The sequence below is a fragment of the Coloeus monedula genome (genome assembly GCF_965178545.1).
Source record: "Coloeus monedula genome assembly, chromosome: 5".
In the NCBI taxonomy this organism is placed as follows: Eukaryota; Metazoa; Chordata; class Aves; order Passeriformes; family Corvidae; genus Coloeus; species Coloeus monedula.
This window is the reverse complement of record NC_138785.1, coordinates 59855918-59876626: the sequence shown is the minus strand read 5'-3', so window position 1 is coordinate 59876626 and position 20709 is coordinate 59855918. Positions and strand designations below refer to the sequence as shown.

At 39.3% G+C, this 20709-nt stretch overlaps 1 protein-coding gene across 7 annotated transcripts in view; it reads right to left on the bottom strand.

Moving 5' to 3' along the window:
- Positions 1–601: 601 nt before the first annotated feature.
- LDB2 (LIM domain binding 2) overlaps positions 602–20709 on the bottom strand; it is a 212982-nt gene continuing 192874 nt past the window's right edge. For 2 of the 7 annotated variants that reach the window (XM_082282562.1, XM_082282565.1), the window contains 3 exons: positions 12109–12232; positions 10843–10994; positions 602–1859 (listed from right to left, as the gene is read on the bottom strand). In XM_082282562.1, the coding sequence (XP_082138688.1) occupies positions 1629–1859; positions 10843–10994; positions 12109–12232 (507 nt within the window). In that variant the 3' untranslated portion in view covers positions 602–1628. Of the gene's footprint in view, positions 1895–4525; positions 4669–10842; positions 10995–12108; positions 12233–20709 lie in introns of all 7 variants that reach the window. The other 5 variants (XM_082282566.1, XM_082282567.1, XM_082282564.1 and 2 more) reach the window with 5 other exon arrangements.

The following is a 20709-nucleotide window of genomic DNA, read 5'->3' as shown; positions in this document are numbered from 1 at the left end:
ACTCGCAGGGTGCACCTTGCAGGGCTTCCCAGGTGCCTCGGGATGTGGGAGTGTGCCTCTGTCCTCTGGCTCAGCCATGGGGCTTTGCAGGCTGGGATGTGCTCAGAGTGGCTGCACCACTCCAGGGCTTTCGCTGGCACCTGTGAACAATTGTTATGATAGCAAAGCAATGAAAGAAGGAGGATTTTTAAAATCCTCTCATCCTCAGTTGAGGGAGTCATCATAAAACTATCAGACTTAATTTGGCAGAGTGGAAATGCCTGCTCTGATAAGCCCTGGCCCTGGACAGCAAGGGATACAAAGTTCAGAACGGAGGTGCTCTGGCTGGACTCCCTCACACTCGGCTCTCATTGCTGTTACTCACCTGTGGTGCTGCACATTGTTATTGTTAGAAAAAGAGCATCAAACCAAACTGAGCTGCAAGTGATTCACACCTAACCATAAACCTTCCCTTTAGCTGGAAAAAGACTGCAATTCATTGAAACACTAATTCCAGAAATCCCTGGTGCATGATGCTGAACACGGGTGTATGTGTTTTGCATGCAAGGAACTGTAAATGCACTGTATAAGAGCACATTTGTTAACACAGTTTATTGGCACACTTATTGGCAAAGCATACATAAAATACAGTTGTATTATATAACACACTGACTCACTGTGTCTTTACATGATGAGTTGAACATATTAATATGTAAATGAAAAAAATTAGTTTCTTTTATAAAGTTTCACATAAATACACCGGAATATAAAACAAAACAAAACAAAACAAAAAAGTAAAACAAAAAATGAGGGCTTTACAAAAATATTATACAAGAAATATACTATGAAAAGAAATAACAACAAAGCCAACTTAGATACAATAATAAAAACACAAAAGTTTTAGATTTATTAAGCTGCCCACAAAGTTAATGGATTACATGGCTTTAAAATATCTGGATCGACAGCAATTTTACAAAGCATAAACTCTCATAGGACTGGGTGTCTTTTTCCACATAAAAATATTTCTCATGTCTTTGATGAAAAAAAGACATTTCTTGTTTCAGTATTTTTATTAAATGATGGATAGAGTATCTACTGGCATCAGCTAAATGTAAATTAAAAATGCTGGATCCTTTAAATGATTAACTGATGAAAGAAAAAGAACGAACAAAATTACTTTAAATTACTTTTCCTTAAAAGCTGATCTTTTTCTGAAACAAGAAATTTCAGGTGCAAGTTGAAAAGCAGAAAATATATTACAATTGTAAAAAGTTTTACATAGTTACGTTAATGAGATCCTGAGCACTGATGACTTGTTAAAATATGGCCATTGTTTGATGAGGAAAAAAACAACCCCTTCCAATAAAATGCACTGTCAGAAATTTGCCATGAGATGCTGTTTAATTTTCACTTATTTTAATTGAGGTCAGTGCCAGTATCTAGTTGTATGAGAATACTTCCAAGGAATGTATATGGAAGCTTATACAAGAGTTTTCCCTAACGAAAAAAAATTGGATAGCTTTAGTTTAGAAATAGATACTGTATCATTTGAAAGGTGTTTCTTTTAAATTTTATTTTGAAGAATGCTGTGAAACAGTAATTAATAACCCACTGAGATATATTGCAGTGGGCATTGCTGCCAGAATAACCTATTGGGAAGCTTGTGGTGTGGGGTTTTCAGATTTAGTCTCCTGGTTAGCAGGAGGTTTGCTGTTCCATGGGCTGTTATTTCCCAGTGCAGGTGAATTGTTGAAATCTTCTTCATCATCCATGCCATTTGCTGCATCATACTGTGTATTCTCTAATCTAGTGATAAGCCTTTCGTCTTCATCCCCAAATTCGCCTCCCATCAGGGTTGGTTCTCCTACCACCATCACATCCTGTGAACAGCACCCAATATTTGTTATATGGAAACCTTGAGAGAGAAAAAATCAACTTAAAATATTATGTTAGAGAATTTGCATCTCTTAACTTTGTGACATTTGAACAACAGAGTTAAAAGTTCCCACATAGTAGGAACAAGGAGAGAAGCTTACATTTTATTTCTAATTTAATTTAAAAACTTCAACACATCTCTATAGATGCATGCTCATGGCTCTGGATCTCAGAAACCCCAGAACGGAAAAGCAGGTAGGCTGAAAAATGTGCCTGATTTTAAGCAAATAAACAGGCTATGAAACTGCCTTTAAACTTCTCCTTGAAATATTTAGCCTTTATCCAGTAAATCCTTCCTGAGCCATTTTCTTTGGAAAAGCACCAGGGTGTATCTCAGTTGAAACTTGGTGATATGCGTATTTTAAAAGTAGTTTGAAAGAAACCACATTTCTTATCCTCAGACTTCTCAAATGTGGAGCACAGCACTCTAACAAAGATGGTAACTCTCTTATCCATAGCCAGCCAAGCCCTTTTACGCATCCAATATACTTGACATTCTGCTACTTAATTATGGTAATTAATTTAGGTAAAGTTTTCGATAAAAACAATGTTCACACTGATTTGACAATTTGCATAGCTAATTAAGTCATTAGCAAAAACCTGCTGATTGCCAACAAGCCCTGAATTTACCATCTGTTATTTCATGGTGCCTGTCACCTAACTCCATGTAGGCAACCCTGCCGCCAATCTGTGCAGTAAGAGGACCAATCTGTCCAGCTGGTACCGTAAAAGCAAGATGAAGAGTGCTAATTATAATTACACTGATGAAGCTAGTACTCATCAGAAACTAAAGCATGCAAGAAAGAAAGAATTCATCTAATCACTGCTTTAAGTACAAATTGTCCTTCCATGAAAACAAGTAAACCGCCTACTGTACTCCAGTGCATCACAGATTTGCTGCAAAAAACCTAAGCAGCATGGGATAGAAAGGTGCAAACTTGAGATTGGAAAGCAAAGGTGCAAAGCCAGAGAGCTGTCTTGTTCTCTCTGTTCAAGGGAGAATCAGGCTGCTGTGCTAACAGCTAAAGAAATATGTGGGATGCATCTGTTCATGCAGCTCAGGTGTCAGGGCATCAGGTAGTGCTTGGTAGAAGTGCAGTAATTCCAGATGTCTAGCTTTGTTCCTGCTGATTTAACAAGCCCTTCCAAGAATCCTAGTGAACAACAGATTCATTTTTTAAAGGATCTGTTCCTCCTTGTTAATGTAAAAAGGAAAATAGAAGACAAATATTTGCATTTAATAAGGTTTCTTTTTAATCAGATATCTACTTCCTTCACCACAGAACAATACAAATTATTGCCTGCAAGTGTTTACACCATTTCTTGATATCCCTCAGCAAAGGCTGGCATGCTACAGAAGAATGTTTGTGTTACATTTTCAGCCTGTGCTATGTAAAAATATTGTGAGTGTATGGAAATTGTTACATTATTTCTTCTTCACTTTGTCTGTCTTGTTACTCCATATATCCATAAAATATTTGGTTAAATAAAACTCTCACACAGCTTTGCGACATAGAAGTTCAAAAGACAAAGGTGTTCATAAGCAAAAGTTTATTCTAATTTACCCCGTCCCTGTGAACAACAGGCAGTATATAGTGCGCACTGCTGAACCAGACCTGATCCCATTGTGTTGCGAGAGCATTAATGACAAAAGAGACCTGGTAGAGGACAGCAAGTTGGGTGTGAGTGTGCAGTGTTATATGGCAGGCAAAAAGGACCACAGTGGCTGGAACACAGTAAAAGTTCCTTTTACTTCAACATTCTTGAGGACAGGCCTCAAGTTCTCTCTGTTGCGATACCAGCAAGAGGTCAGCGACTCAGATGAGACTTAGACAAGTGCATCAAAAATCAGTATGGGGCTACAACAGCTGGCTCAGGAGGCCACGTGAAAGAATTAAATATGTATTACATCCACCAAATGATTGGGAGGGGGAAATATGCTTAACATCTGCAAGTGCTGAAAGGATGACAATCACTTTAGGCCAATCTGAGGAGATGTAATAACGTACTAAGATGGCATTAAGTAAACAAAAATGTAATCCCCACTGCTAAGACAATATTCCTGTTCCTGCTAATGGCAGGCTGAGGATTAATGACCCCACTGGAACAGTGCTAGTTTTGCTGCTCAGGTCACCTAACACTAGGCCGGGAAAAAATCTCGATCTGTGGCAGGAAACATTTGTGCATCAGTGGGAAGATGTTCAATAATTTTGCAAGTATTTCCACCTCTAATTTCTCAGGTTCATTTCAAATATTATTCCTTTCGTATAATGACTCCCACTGAGAGAACAGTTTGAACTGTTTGTATTTCCCTCCATGCTATTGAGTCTCTCTCTTTCTGGGAATTGAACTACAATTATATTGAGGTTAGTGGAGTTTTCCCTCATTCTATTTAAAAGATAGATATCACAGCATTAGTTACAGGACATCTGAAAAAAAATTCTTGACAATCTTGCCACTTATAGTTATAGCAGGCAAAAATAGTGTCTCAGGAAGCGCACATGCTGTTTCCTCCCCAGAGGATTCTGCTCCTCAGACTGAAAGCTGAAGACCCCACCAAGTGCACCCCATTGAACCTCCACTCACTAGATCCCGTGCAATGACCACCAACCTCTGAGGAGGACTGGAAGTGACTCCTTTTAGAGCCCCTCAATGCTTCTCCTTAAATTGGCCAGTGGGGGTCACTGCTGTTGAATGACACAAGGCTCCATCCCTCCCAGGGTTGAGGCTGCAGCTCTGGAGTGCTCCTAGCTCCTGCTCATGGAGTGAGAAGCAGAATCCAAGAATTAAACCCTAGTCTCTTGCATGGCAGCACACACTGCTATGGCCTAGTTATGGTAGCACATATTTGACTAAATTAGTTTAAAAAAGATTTAGACTGTAGTCACTCAATCTTATTATTTACTCTGTGATTAGAAACAACATTTTTGGTCAAGGAATGTCTCATGATAGTAAAATATGGTTGCAGTGAAGCACTGTAAATAAAGCAGTGGTTGTTTTACATTATGTGATAGAAATGTATTATTTTATAATATAACCACAAAAGCAGCTTTCATGTATATCATACCTTTCATCCTGTAATAACCCTAGTTGCCATCCAAACTTAAATTGATACATATAAACTATACACAGAGATCACTTCACACAACACTCAAATGCAAGCACTTCTATTTAACAGACTGGTCATTTCTAGGCTTCATCTTTTTTTTTTTTACCAAGCCTCAAAATTTAGCTCTGCCCTGCCCAGTCAAGTAACTACACTTTTTAACTTGGGATCATTCTATGTCTAAACAATGTCTTAGTGAAGTTTGGAGGTAAAAATATCTTGTGGGCCATGTCAAATTCCCCATCCCTGAGCCTGCCATCTTTGCTACTGTTAATATGTAGCCTCAGTAAGTGTGTTACAGTGATCGATTTGTAGCTCTGTTGTCACAGTCCCCAGAAGTAGACAAACAGCTCTTCACAAGCCTAAAATAATTAAGCATGCCCGGCACTCTCAACTGTATCATTCAAGCACATCTCATACTCCAAGAACTGAAAGTTGCACTGGTTTTAGCAGCTAGCATATCTCTAAGTGCTAAGTCAAAAGAAGAAGGGTTCCTCCTCCTCCTTCTTATAGAATTGTGTTAATGGTAATTATTTTAGTATTTGGCTTTTTAGCTCCTTGGCACAAAAATTATTAATGACTGAGAGCCCCACTGCTGCCCACACCCATAATGGTCACTGCTTCCATTAGAAAAACATCAGACTGATGTTGGAATTGGAATGATCTTTAGAAACAGAACTGACATTTTAATTAGGTTTCAGAGTAAACACTTTCTAGAGAAAAATCTTTCACATCTCATCATAATCCTCACTGTTAACTTGACATTCTGGCCTTGTTTGGAATGTTTTTCCTAAAGTTTCCTAAAACTGGAAACAAATTTATTCTCTCTCATCTCCTTACTACTAAATCTCAGATTCTGAATTGCACAGTTCTGAGACATGGGATAATTTCTGACACTAATCTCTGGCCCTGGAACTGTAGCTCTGGTTCTACAACATCCATTACAAACCACCTAAACCTCCCCCGTTTCTGAAACACGTAAGAGATTGTATTGCTCCTTTCCACATTAGCAGGGTTATTTATGCATTTAGTTTCTGAGGAGCTTACAGAGAACTACAAAGAGAAAGAGAGATTACTGAGGTATGCAACTTGCTTAAAGAGTGCAAGGAGGTTCTACTTAAGACTCTGGATGTAACAAAGAATGTTTGATTTACTCAGTAGCATGTACTGATGCTTTATTCTTTCCAACACATGATATTTCACTGGGTTCATGGTTACAGCATACACTCAACGAGATCTTCATTAGTAAATGAAAGCAAAATCCACCTATTAATTTCTGTGGTAATGACTGGGAGCAGCATAGAGCAATGGTTCTTAAGAGTTTGTGAGAGTTGTGGATTGCTACCAAGTTTCAAATATATGAAAAAGGATCGATGCGCCCTTTTTTTATTAAACTTAACAGAGAGTGATATTTAAGTGAAAACAGCTGTGCGGACACCTTCTGATGACCATGCTTATTCCTGTAATCCACAGATCACAGTATACAAATCACTGCTCTACAGTACAAGGGTTTGGGCTTGCAAGGAAGTTGTATTTGAAACAGGGAGTATGAAAAATGCCAAGGAATATGTTTTTAGCCAGTAAGAAGGCTTGAAAACTGAGAAAAGACTTGGGAAAATATTGCAGCTGGCTTCAAATATTAGAGGAAATTATTAATACTGTGTAAGTGGCAAGAAAATTACACACCCAAATTAGATAACTAATTTCTTTACAATCATAGGAAGGCTAACATTAGAAAGCAGGTTTTCTATGAACCTTGCAGAAGGACTCTTGCCCATCTTTCCTCTTCGTCTAGAGGAAAGTAGAAATTGGTAACTCCAGTTTCTGCCCAGTGGGCCTTTTGAAGATCAGATGTGATTGAGAACATGAACAAATCCAAGTTTAAATTACTGGCATCTGCTGAGACTAAGGCAGCTGAGTGGACTACTGCTTCTGAGTCCCTGTCCTGTCCATTTTCTTTATGCACTAAAGCCAGTCAATGCATTTATGGGAAGCACTGGCAGTACTGAGCCTGCACCCATGAGAGCCTGAGAGAAGAAAACCTGGTGAGAAAAATGTTTTTGTATTTGTGCTATTGGACTGACTTTAGCAGCACGAAGTTCTACTTCCAGCACACTACAGTGTGTTGCCTCAGCACCCACAGGTTTTGGGTCAAAAGCATCACTGGACAAGCAATGGACCAACCTAAGCATGAGTTGTGTGGTGCAATCATGGGGCGTCTTGGCTAATTGCACTTGTGTTAAGAATGTGGGAAAAATGTAGGAGATATGTAATACATAGAACAGGTATTAAACAAGGGACTTGGGCTAGAAGAGTGATGCTGACAAGAGATACTGAAGGTCTGCAATTTGAGAACTAACAGAATCCCAGAAACCGCTGTTTATCCTACCATTGTAAGAGAAAATGGGGGCAATAGAGTGCAAGAGACTGTCAAAAGGACAAAGCTTTGTATTTTATTTACCACAGTTGAGAAAGTATAAACAATAGTTTAGAGGACAGACTGAAAGTGAACCTTTTCAAATTACTGATGAGAGGGAAGCTACCCACCCAGTAACAGAGACCCTTCAGATGCTTTTATGGATTGTCATTAGAGATGTATCAGAATGTGCTAGCACTGTGGAAGTGCTAATAAATGTAAGGCAACACAAGGAGCACAAATGATACTGATTGTTTAGGCTTCACCAGCTGAGCTTCAGGGCTCAGTGCCAACCTGAGCCATGCATGGAAACATAATCATGTCATTTCACTTTCTGGACTTGGCTCTGATTGTCTGCACTGTCCCTGCCTGGAGAACTGATCAGAAAATAATGCAGGTAGAGGAAATGGCACAACCTTCTCCTCCTACTACTAGAAGAATGTCTATGTGACCAGTACCATTCCCTCATTAATCAAGGTTTCCTCAGCCCAGTGTATTTATGTGAAGAGCTGGAAGGAGCTGTGGGGAACATGACAACACTCTGAAGATTCAAGCTTTGCCACAGCTGATGGTATTTCAGCTGTTTTCTGGACACTAATCTGAACATGGAACATTTGCCTCTCCAGGCATGAAGACCTCATTATAGAAACAGAAGTTAATGGTATGAGTATGAGTGAGAAGTGTGGATGAGGTGTATGGTAAGTTCACACATTTGCCAGAGTGTATGCAGCATTAATATATGGGCAAAACAGAATAATTACTATGTCTTAAACCAAGAAACATCACATAGAACAGAGGCTAAGAAAACATTGTTTAACCAGGATTGATTTACTATCAAAGTTAAAACAACACAGAAGCTTAAAAGAGACAGGAAATTAGATGTGATTATGGTGGAGAGACTGACTTTGCTGGCAGGGAAGAAATAATTGGAGAAAAAGAGAAAGTTGGAATACAGGACTTCATACTAATCCAGGTTTGATATTTTGCGGGGCTTTCCAGAGAGGAGGATGAGAAAAATGGAACTGAAACTAGCTCTGGTTACGTGACTCATCTGGATAGATGATGAATGATTCCATTCCTTTTCTCTAATAAGGAGAGGGGAAATGCTTTTAACACTAAAAGGGAATGATTTCAGTAGGGTGGGGCTTTTTTTCTACTGAGCAGATAAGTCCCATTCACAGAAAGCTGTATGGCCAAATGAATATTTTAGTGAATTGAAAACTGCCAAATTGTGTTCAAGGATCTCTTGTCTTCTATTGCATGTAAGGGAAACCAAACATTAACTACCAAATGATACACTTTAAGGTACAGTTATGGGAAAGAAACAGAAAGCAAGTTACTGCTACCTGCAGCTATCTTCAGAAAGCAATGGCAACAAGGTCGACTTCAAAGAATGCATAATTTTGAAGAAGCGTGGGGTAACATCTCTTTATTAAACTGAAAAGTGTTGAATAGTTTTACACCGAAATATCCTCCTGCTAAAATTATTTTGAGTTCTGTCTACTCTACAGAGTGGCCAAACCATCAATTCCATCTGGTTTGCTATCTTTGCTGTGGGGAAGATGGGAAGAGCTGTTAGTATGTCAAATCGAACAGCTAAGCATTTTCCCCTTTGCAGATGGAAAGGAAAAGTGTCCTAAAAATGGAACCTTATCCTCAATACAAAAGAGTTTGGACCATTTTGCTAATCTGGTACAGAAATCAAAGAATATTGAAAAACATTGAGTATGCAACATCCTCAAAGTAAATGAAGGCTAAAAATCCATCCCTCATACCATAATAAACTTCACCAATATATCTCAGATGCTCAACTATCACCTGCATCAGGAAGAGCAGCCTTGACTACTTCATCTGTCAGGAGTAGCCTTTCAGTACCTGAAGTCACTTTCAATATCAGTGGGAGTGACAGGGAACTATCAGAGGGCTCAATCACACTCAAACACCCAAGTACACATGGCTACCACTGAAGCCAACAAAAGTCCTCTCTCCAGGGAGGAACAGGCTGAAGAGAGGCAGGGGGTCAGATTCTGATCCTGCTGAACTCTGAGCAGCGTGTAGCTGACAGAAAGTGATTCTACTGTCTTTTAATGTTGGAGGCAGCATGGAACTAGCTAGTTGCTCAGTTTTGCACTTCATTGCTGTTTTTTCTTAAATACGGTTGAATATTGATCCAAAGGTTTTTCTGGCAGACACCATCAGTGGGGCAGAGTGGTGCCTGCTACCAGGAGATCAGGTAGTCAGCCTTCTGACTGCTTTCTGCTGCCAGAAAAACACAGAGATGCCTATATTAGGGAAAGAATCTGACTCTGGGGATGTGAGCCATGTGAAAATTTTAATATGACAAGGAGGAAATATGAGTTTAATGTACTGAAGCCCAACGCTGTAAACCAGTGGATTGCTAAATCAGTTACTAAACAAAAATCTTCATTTCATTTCACTGGTGTTAGTCTACTCTTTTTTTTTTTTTATCTGGATATTCAAGCTTCCTAGGAAGTGTCTGCTTTGTGCTAACAAAAGGCCTATATTCTTTGTCAGGTTTCAGAGGAGACCTAGCCCCTTCCTATCTGCTGATCAGAAAACCAATAAAAATCTTTGCATGTTATTCCCAGGATATGACTTTATGGTTCCTATAATATCAAATTAATTTCCCGAGCTTTAAAATGCATAAGCTATCTCCTTATTGACTAAGGCACACTTTGTCACAATTTGGGGTCTTATTACCCCCATATTGTGACTAAGGTAGTAAATGTGACATTATTAAAGTGCTGATACAGTTGCTACTCTGGAAATGACTTGGTGTCTCCCTATACAATTAGGATGTCAACAGTTACAGCTAGAAGGGTGGATAAGCTGAGAGTCATATTCCAGGGGATTTACCCTCTCCAAGTGGAGTGGTTTGAGAAAGATATAACCTCTGCAGGTAAGTTAATTCATAACCTCTTCCTGTTCAGCATCTGAACCTGGCACCAATTGGAGGTAAGGTACTAACACAGAGAGACCAGCAGCTTCCTAGGGGCAGCTGTCCTGCACCACTGGGACACATCCTCGCTTAGGACCTGGCAGATGGAAGTCTCCAAGGCTCATGTTATGTCTAAAAACACAAGGCCTAATCTGAGTCCCACCACTAGTGGAGGGACTCCCCCTGACATAAAGGGGAACTGGCCCAGGCCTTTAAAAAATCATATCTGATCCTCAGGATGCTTCTGTTTGAGGGTCCTTCATTAAAGCTGCACTGCAGAACAGCTTCTTCACACCTCTCCACTAATTCCCCAGCTTCCACAGCACACTGTGCAAGATTGCCTTTTGCTTGTGATAGTTTTGGCTCAAGAATGCACCTTCTTTACAGTGTATGGAAAGAATTAAAGCACCGTAAGTGATTCAGGCCTAAAAGGAAAGTGAGACTTACAGGTACCTGACTTGATAGACTCAGGTTTGCAGCAGCTGACTTTTTCTTGCTGTTGGTACTATTTGCATTGTTCCCAGCACTACTGTTAGAAGTGCTGCTGGTAGAGTTTTTCCTTTTCCTCCGTTTGGTTGTTGGTTGTCTTGTGGGTTCTGCTGCAATAAAATGGTAAGAAGGAAAGCAAATGGCAGATACTGTAAAGTGTGAACTAAAATGATCCATAAGCAGAAGTGCTGGAATACTGTTTATCTAGTTTTAAATTGCTAAGTTTAATAGTAGTAGTTGTGTTAGATTTAACATACAAACCGTAGAATGATATCTGGACTCAAACCAATGGAATCTGCTTTCAATTTTTTATGATGGATTAACAAAGCTTACTGTCCCAGCATTGTCTATAAAGTTACTCAAAAGCATTTTACCGATGGGAGTATCATGATAACGATCATTATGGTCAAAGTGACTGTGGAACTTCCTGAAGGTCACACAGCAAGAAACGGTGCTAAACAAAAATCCAGGTCTTACTGTGATGTAGGGTACAGCCTCAAATAACCCAGCCAAAGGCTAAAGGAGCTTTCTACCCTACAGCTGCCATCAATGTGGCACACAAGCAACCACCCTTTGAGTTCCTCCTACATCCTGTGTGGGCTTCACCTTTAAAACTGCTGCTCCCAAGAAAACCCACAAACACTAATTGCTAATGCCATTGCCCTGCAAGCCTTCAAAACCCAGACCAAATCAGGACAGTTACACAGCTTTGCTTAAATTGGCAAAGCACAGAGGGGCAATTGTTCTTCTCAAAATTTGGCCTGGGCACCAGTGTGAACACTATTAGATATATGAACCTTTGTAATCAGAAAAAAGAGAGAATTATTATTTTGAGGTATAACAGGAAGGAGATTAGGTCCAGGCCTGTAAATAACTTGATATTAGTCTCAAAGACAATTAATTATGAATTGTAGCTGTAATTTCAGAGTCACAGCAGGAAGCAGGATTATATAAACGATGAATTCTAATGGAGCCAGTAGGCATTTTGCATTCCATCTACACATATTTTTGTACTAAATTATATCCTAGTCATAGTGAAACCATCTCAGTGTGCACATCTATAAATCAGTAGTGTCAGACTGAAATCATAAAATATCAGAATAATTTTCAGGCTTGCTTTGGGAGCAGTGTTAATTTTTATTACTTTCCTTTATAAGTAAACTTTACCGTTGCTTCTCTATTAATTAACTATAAAGTAAGTGGAATATTGGAAGTGAAACATACCTGGTGGGGCCACCATTCTCTGCCATTTTTGAAATAAGCAAGTCTTCAAGCAGTCTCGAGGACTTAGATTGTAAGTTTTATGTCTTGACATCAGTTCCTGCATTGGCTCCAATATTACACACAACTGGAAGAAAAAATCAGAATAGAACAATGTCATCCAAGCAAAGCCTCCATTGATCAGTATTTACATAGCTGGAAATTATATTTTTGGATTTTTTTTAACTCTTGCTAACAGAGCATGTCTTCTACAGTTCAGGTTAATCTGCACTGGGATTGCAAGATCAAAACTCTGAATTGGGAAAACTTTTGCTCACTATTTATTATCCTATGTATTTTTTGGATATATCAGATAACCTTCAGCTCTAGTCTTCCAGGCTACAGAGATTTCAGAAGACTAGAAAATGTTCATGCTTGATTGCCAAAGATGCAAAGATTAATTAATAAATAATAAAATTCCCATAGTGGATTATCATTCCCATACGGCAAAATGTGTTCTTCTGACCTGCTGCACACCACAATGAGAACTTCTTATAAATGATCTTTTATTTTGATATTGCATTCAAAATAATCCAGGTAATTTTGGGCTTTTTTTGTATATGAGGACTATACACACTCTTCCTATCATATGAATGACACATATGAGAAAAAAGGAACCATTTTATTTTTCTCATCTGCTTGAATGCTGAATATATAAGACAGAGATTTCTGAAAACATGGAATTTCAAACACCTTTTTTTAAATAGAGTCTTATATATTTTCTATCTGTTCACTTAATAATTAAAATCACTGTTCACTGCTTTTTACTCCTGTTAATCCTCACAGCAGATCCAGCATAAGGAGCACTGAACTGCTTTCTATTTTCTCCTGTTTATAACCACAGAATCATTTCCAGTCATTGAAACCTCACTCAAAGCCATTGAAGGCTACAAAATTGCACACGTGTAACTGAGGGCTTACTCTTGCTTGCTGGACCCTGGGTTTTTAGGCATCCTAAACAAGGAGAAAAAATTCAGGTTGACCTGTACGTTCTACCTGAAATTTGCAGGGCTAGCACATAGGAGGAAAAGGTTCCTTACTTGCAAACTGAGCACATATGATAAGGAAGTAGCTGGCAGAGAATAAACATGGAGCCTGCATGCCATTTTTAGTCGCTTTTCAAAGCAGAACTGCATTTAGAAGCAGGGGCAGGTTTGGCTTTTTTTACCAACAGAAGTAGGGCAACAAGTTGATCAAATTATTAGAAGCTAGAATGGCAACTCAAGAAAGGCGTAACTTAAGCAAAGTCTTTTTTTTTGAATTATTTACTTAATTTTAGAAAGTTTTGCTGAAGAAGCATCTAGGATTTACTTCAGCAGGAGATGTTTTCCCTTCATTCTTTGACAAATATGTAAGACAGGAGACAAATTCTTCTCTCTGGGCTGCAGAGCTGAGCAATGCTCCATTCACTCCACCTGCACCCCTCTCTCATTCATATAAATGGAGATGCAAAGTATGAAGGGAAAATAGCTGAAAGGGAGCTGCCATGAGGACTGAGACTAATTCAGCATTTAAATATTACTGTGTATTGGCACTGCTGTTTGATGAGCCTTTCATTAACAGCAGTTAAAACAGAGATAACATAAAGCAGCAGGGAGAATGAAGAGCTTCAGTATGAGAAATTATTTTTTCCAACTGCAGAAATTGAATCTGCAGTTGCCTCATTGACTTTTTTCTTACATAGTTTTTACATATTTTTTGTAAATAAATATCTACAAGATAATCGAATAGACAGAAAGCTGCTATCAGATAGCGCACTTCGGGCTTGGATTTTCATCTAGCTCAATAGTCTATAAAAAATTAAGATCATCAGGTCCTAAAATATATACAGGATCCAGTTTATGCTGTGAAAGAGGTGTTGTATTTTGAGTTCATATTCAATTTATTCTGAAGCCTGCAGGTCCTTGCTCAGGTTTTGTGTGTCTGTGTGTGTGTGAGAAAGAGATTCATGATCATAATGGACACCATTGTTTTGGCTCTCAAAAGTCTGGGTTTCTGGTATGGCTGCCTAAATTTTCTCATTCTGAGCTGATAGCAGCAAGCATGAAAAAGATACTTGTGATAATTCTGAACAAACTAATTACCCTGGGCAGAGCACTAGACTCACATAGCTCTACTGCTGCTGGGACTAAAAATACATAAATATATATGTACGTTCTTCCAACATTTCCTCAGGGACACTTTACTCATGACATACTTACTCTTCCCTAGATATTTATTATTGGCAACAAAGAGAATGTTTCTTCTTTATCATCTTGGCAAAGATGTTTGCTATTGTGCTCTAACCATAATGTGCACTGAAAACTATGCTGTCCCTGCAGCCTGTGGATATCTTGACTGCTAATCCTATATATAATCTCTTTCACTTCACACACAAGATTAAAATGGAATACAGACCCAAAATATAGAAATGCTTGACTGATCTCACATGCATAGAGAAAAAAGTACGGGCATGGAGGGCCCTACTCTAGGATGTGGGAAAGTCTCATCTTCTGGATACCTGGGAGCTGTATCCACTCACACGAATTCCTCGTCTGGTTTTTCTTCCTCTAAACTCTGAAAATTGTAAGGTCAGCTTTGGATACCCAAGTAATAGGAGGGCATTGCACTCTATAGTTTTAAATGCATGTGAATTGGGCATAAGTGTAAAATACTTTAAAATCATTAAAAATGATTGATAGCAAATTTCACAGTCTTCTTCGGTGACCTCTGAGACCTACTTGAAATCTAAAGTTACTCAAACCCAAATCCTTGAAAGAGGAAATGATTGTGCTCCAATTATCTTAGGTCCAAGGAACTTGCCAGTGACAATCAGTAGCTTGGTTTTTTCAAAAAAGCCAGATCAAAAATGTGGGGACAAGATGCATTTAAAAGCTTGGTTGGCCAAAACCACCTGCTGTCTTTAACCATGGTGAGCAGGTAACTGGCAAGCTGGGTTGACAGAGTGAGTTCTTAAAACAAAGCTAACGAAATATTTCATATTCCTGCATTCATTGGCATATGGAAGAAGCCTGAGGCTTAAACTGTCTATTCCCCACAGATCATCTAGTCTCCCTCTGTGAGATTTCTTCAAAACATCCATTTTAACATTGTTTCAAGCACTGGATAATACCAAAATGTACAAGTTTTTACTATAGTACTATATTAATAATATTTGGAACACCAACAAAACCAATCTCTTCTACAAGCAGTTTCTTCACAGCTTGAAATCAGTCACCCAGGAAAATAGCCTAAAGACTTCAAGGATTTAGTGTGGTGACGATGTATGATTACAGAAATAGTTTCTACATTCCTAGGAATGCAGAACCCTTAATGGCAATGCCTAACAAGACAGATATTTCCAAGTTCCACTCTTAGGCAACACTAGAGGTGGGACTCAGATGCATGCACATACGTGTCTAGAACTAGGTGATGATGCCCTAGATGATGCTGGATCTGATCCACCAGATCACTCTTGCTGTCCCAGAAGGACACAAAACTCCATGTGGATGTTTCAGGCACTAGAATGTGTCCTAATTGTGTGCACAATTGAACAAAGCCTGAAGTACAATGAAAAATTTTGTTTGTTTTAGCTTTTAAAACATATTTGGAACAATGTGTATGATAATAGATTATATACTTTCCCTTTGCAGTGCTAAAACCTACTGAAAGAATTCCATGATGCTTAACAACCCAGCATTATCAGAATTAGTTTCTAGCCATGTTATCTGACCTCAAGAGTAAAGATGTCTGACCATTACTCAGAAGCATTGCTGTTTCACTGTCAGAGCAGTGAGGTGGAGCCAGCACTAGGGATGAACACAGCGCTTCACACTGAGAGATCATTGGTATGAGCAGCCTGTGTTTGTGGGTGCCCAGTACACACTGGGACCCGTGCACACGTTTTGGTGCTATACAGACTGGCAATGACTTTCCTAGAGTTCCATGTGTATCCTATGGACAATTCATCAGTTACAGGGCTTGGATCCAACTTGACAAAATGGTAAAGCTATATACCCTTGGGGCTCGGGGAAGTGAAAATAGGGAACATAATAAAGCACATGTTTGGGGGTTGGTTTTCTTTCTTTTTTTTTTTGGTGTTAGTAAAACACATCTGAAGAATTAGATTTATTTTTTAATGATTTTTTTGGAGGACAAGACTAGCATTTACAGGTTTCAAAAAACAGTGTGTTTCAAGAAGGGAGTTATACAAGGAGATACCGGCAGCACTGCAGACAGGAGTTAAAGGGTTCTGAGAATATGGATCCGCACAAAATTTCCTGAAATACCTCAGTTATCAGCAGAGCCCAAACTGGCCTTCATCAGTGAGGGGTCATAATCAGCTCGGAGATCAGTCCAGTCACACCACGAATAGTTTTAGCCTTATGATTTTTGTTCTAATGCTGGGTTTTTATTCTATTCTGAGAATGGATGCTCATTCTGGAAGCAGTGAAGATTAGCAAGAAAGACCGATGTGAAAGCTCTCTTTTACCTTTTGCATACCATAAGCTGATGTATTCTTTTCCTAATTTAATTAGCGATTACCCTCCTCAGCGAAGCCTCTTGCCTCCACGAGGTTTTTTGCGTTTGCGGTAAGGAAGGCTGTTCCGCGGTCGGCGCAGGCAGCGCGGTCCTGCCGGCGCTGAGCTGCAGGTGGCAGAGCTGCCCCAGCGAACAGGCTCCCCTGCCTCCGTGCCAGCAGCACAAAGGAACGGCAGCCGTTCAGCGTCTTAATGCTTTTTGCATTTTAAAGAGAAATCGGTGAGCCTCGGGTCTTGCCATACTTAGCTGGTCACACTACATAATCACCTAGCCAGTTTCTTTACATCAGGAAACATATCTAGTCAGTAAATGCCAGGTGGCCAGTGAGTCCCACGGTCTACCAAAAGGAGCAAGTTTTAAGTATCTTCCTATGGTTGCCCATTTTGTCTGTATACATGAAAGTTTCACTAAGTACAATTTTAAAAATGGAAATAACTAAAATTTTTCATGTAGATGACACTTACAAATGTTAATGTACAATGTAACATCAGTTTTTTCTGAATGAGCCGACAAGGAATGAGGCAGAGATGAGAGTGTTCTCTGAAGTTCTACTGAAATGTAGTTTTAACTCTTTGATGCTTGAAACTTCTCCTGGTCAAATGCCTGTATTAATCACTTGAAAATTATAGGAACTGTTGCATATTCAGAGCACATGTTGATTTACAACCCTTCCTAAAAGTGACAAAACCCCCATTTGAGTGGAGTATTAATCATTGGCTAATATTCAGGTAGGATGTTGACAGTGAAGGTGTACCTGGAATACAATGTACAGCCTTGAAGAGGTTGAGTGCTTTCTTGCAGAGCTCATTATTTATCCTCCACAAAGATACTGAGTTACTAACCAACGAATCTAAACACACTGACGTTTTATTGCTATGCTGAAATGCAGTCTTCCCTCTACACACCCTCTATGTGCTCTAGAGAAAACAACTTCAGCTAATGCTGCTAGAGAAATTCTGGCCCCAGTGCATTTCCCTGGGAAAGGTCCCATTTCTTCAGTGGGGTGGGATTTCTGAAAAGAACTGAAATGTCTCTGCACATCCACATCCCCTGTTTAATGCACATCCACAGATACATGTTTCCAGAGGTCCATGATATGTTACTGATACACCTGCAGTGAGGAAGGGGAGACACTACGGATATTTTTTCAGGCCCTGTAAAAAAGCCCGAAAGTCTGACTGGAAGTCTGACTTCCTGGAGTGGTTTCAAAGCTCTGGACCCCCAGCAGCATGGCACTGAAATAGGAATGCATTGCTGCAGTCCTCAATACAGTTCATTCTTTGGAGTTAGAAATAGAGAAAGCTTATAGCTCAGTTTAAATTCCTCTGCTCATGCTTGTTTGTCAGAATTAATGTAAGTATCATTCCCCTGCAGAGCAGAGGGAGGAATGAAAATTTCCTAGGAACATATTGCTGCTTCTTTCACTGGCCGGCTTGCAATTCACTGCTCAAAATAGCATGTGTTTTTTAAGGATCACATGTGAATACAGAACATTTTCATTTTAAAAACCATCTTTATTTTCCATTAAAAACATGGAGATATAAATGAGAAATGTTTGAGGGTTTTTATGAACTGAAAGAAATGAGGTGATTTTTTAAATACTTGTTTTTCCAGAGGGGAATACTTTGGCTTTGTTCTAACCTCTTGCCCAGTATGTCAAGTCAAATACAAGTCTCTTGCATCAGTACAGTGGAGTGGACCAGCTATATCCATGGTCCCTCCCTGCAAGATGAATTTTAAGCCAGAAGAAGGGGCTTTGAGATTCCCATCACTAAACTTACTATTCCTGCTACCTGCTTTCCCTTTTTGAAGAGCCACTGTGCATTCCTGCTGAGATGTGGAACTAATAAATGTTCATTGTACATCCCATGTAATGATATACATGGAATAAATAAACGTTCAATTTTGACCGTAGTTAGTGTAGCAAGCAGCAAATTCAGTAACTGCTTCAACTTAAATTAAAAACCCAGATATTTTAACCTGAATATTCAAATTCCAGTCTGCACAGGATCATTTATTTTAGGGAAACCTTAGATGATCTTTGGGACAGAATGAAAAGCCAGATCTTAACCCCAATAGCTTAAGTAGTCCAATACTACAGAGTAATCCCTAGCTTGTTTACAGTGACTACTGTTCTCTCCATATTTCCAATTCCTTCTGTGCCAAAGATTTTTTAAATTGGCTGTGTATAAACAGACCGAAGTCCTCAGGTTTGCTACATAAGTAGGAAACAATATGAGTTTTGAAATCTACAAGGAGGTGGGAAACTGCTTGGAAACATGGTATAGGCATGCTTACTGTATTTACTCCTAAAGACATTTGATTTAAACAGATAGCAATGAAAAGGTTTTAAAACTGTTACTAAAAATACTTCCTATAGGCTTTGACTTAAAATCTCATTGAGATGAATAGAATCACACCCCTGAAAGAAATTGTTTTAGACTAGATCAGAGCTCAGCAAGGCAGCACTGCATCAGGTTGAACTTGGCTCATATTTTAAGTACAACTCCAAACTCATATAGAGTGGATATTTTGTGTTAGCTTTAAAAAAGACAGCATGAGTTTCTGCAGCACAATACCATAGCAAAAGCAGATTCTGGGACAAATTCCATAACCTGAGATTTACAGGGTGTGGGATATACTTAATAGCCATCACTCAGCATGGGAGAAGCTTCCATGTTTTGTGTACCATGCTGAGTCAAGAAATATTTGTACTTACAATCACCTAAGAAGCTAGAAATTAGAATTTCCAGCTTTACACTTGCAATATTAATGATCATTTGCATCTACAGCTTATTATTTGTGCAATGCCAGAGATATACATATATTTTACAAAATATAGAGCCCCTTGTTCTAAAAAGATTCCTATCTCAACTAGATAAGAGGTAAAATACTAAGCCAGGAGTATTTTGGCAATAGAAAGGTATGCACATAAAAATCACAATTTCATGTATCTATCTACAAGTCCCTTAGGACTACTGATACATATTTAAATGGTTCTCACATATTGACACTTGGAAATATGGCTGTTTTGCCTGCTGCACTTTATACAAAATGTCATTAATTTCGTTGATAACTTGGTTATTTAGGAAAAACGTCTGCCACAAGGCTTCTGGCATTCACTATTCCTTTTGTGTGTGTTGCCAACCCTGGAAGACACAGTGGGATGACACACAACTGCTGAAGCTCCATGCTGGAATGACTAGTAAATACTCTGCACTCAGTAATGTTTATTCATCCTATGCTATGCCCTGAATGCCAGTCTAGGACTCTCCAGTTTCTCACTAACACCCAGAGGTAGCGAATGATTTCTCAATAATGCAGTATTCAGCTGCTCAATTGCTCCCAAGCTACATAGCTCATCATGTTTTTACACTGTTCTGTATCTGCAGCCATTTCAATTCCCAGCAACATCCCAGCAACAGTGATAATGGAAAGAAGCAGCATTCATTTCAGGTAAGACTAAGCTTAAAAAACATGTTTTTTCAGGCAAATACTATGAATGGGTAGGAAACAGATCTTAACACAGCACAGCCATCACCAGCATTGCAGCTAATTCTTGTTAGTGTTGCACCCCAATTTAATTTCTCCTTCCCTCCTTCCCTGCCCCTCCCTTTTTTCCCCCCCTCCTTTACACATCAGCTAGATAACAACTCCCACCAGTGTCCTCTCCTCCATGCACTCTGGTGCAATTCAGGTGCCTATGGAAACTTTGTTAGCTCTCGTGGCTATTAATTCTGCCTTTCCTTGTGGTGGCACCATGACAGCATCAAAACTGTGCACCTGGTCAGCAGGGAACCCAACCTCCTTTACAATTCAAAAAGTTTCTTCCTCCTTTCTTGCATCCCAGCAAGGACTGCATGTTCCTCACTCCCTGCAGTGTGCCCAGGCTAGCAGAAGGGCTCTGTTTTTATCAGTTCCAGAACCAGGAAAGCATTCCTGTCAATGTCCCTGCTCCTGCAGAGCTGCTGCTGAAGTGCTGTGCAGACAGCTGAGCACATTCTCCCCTGAAAAGAACCTCATTTGAGGGCCTACTTAGCATCA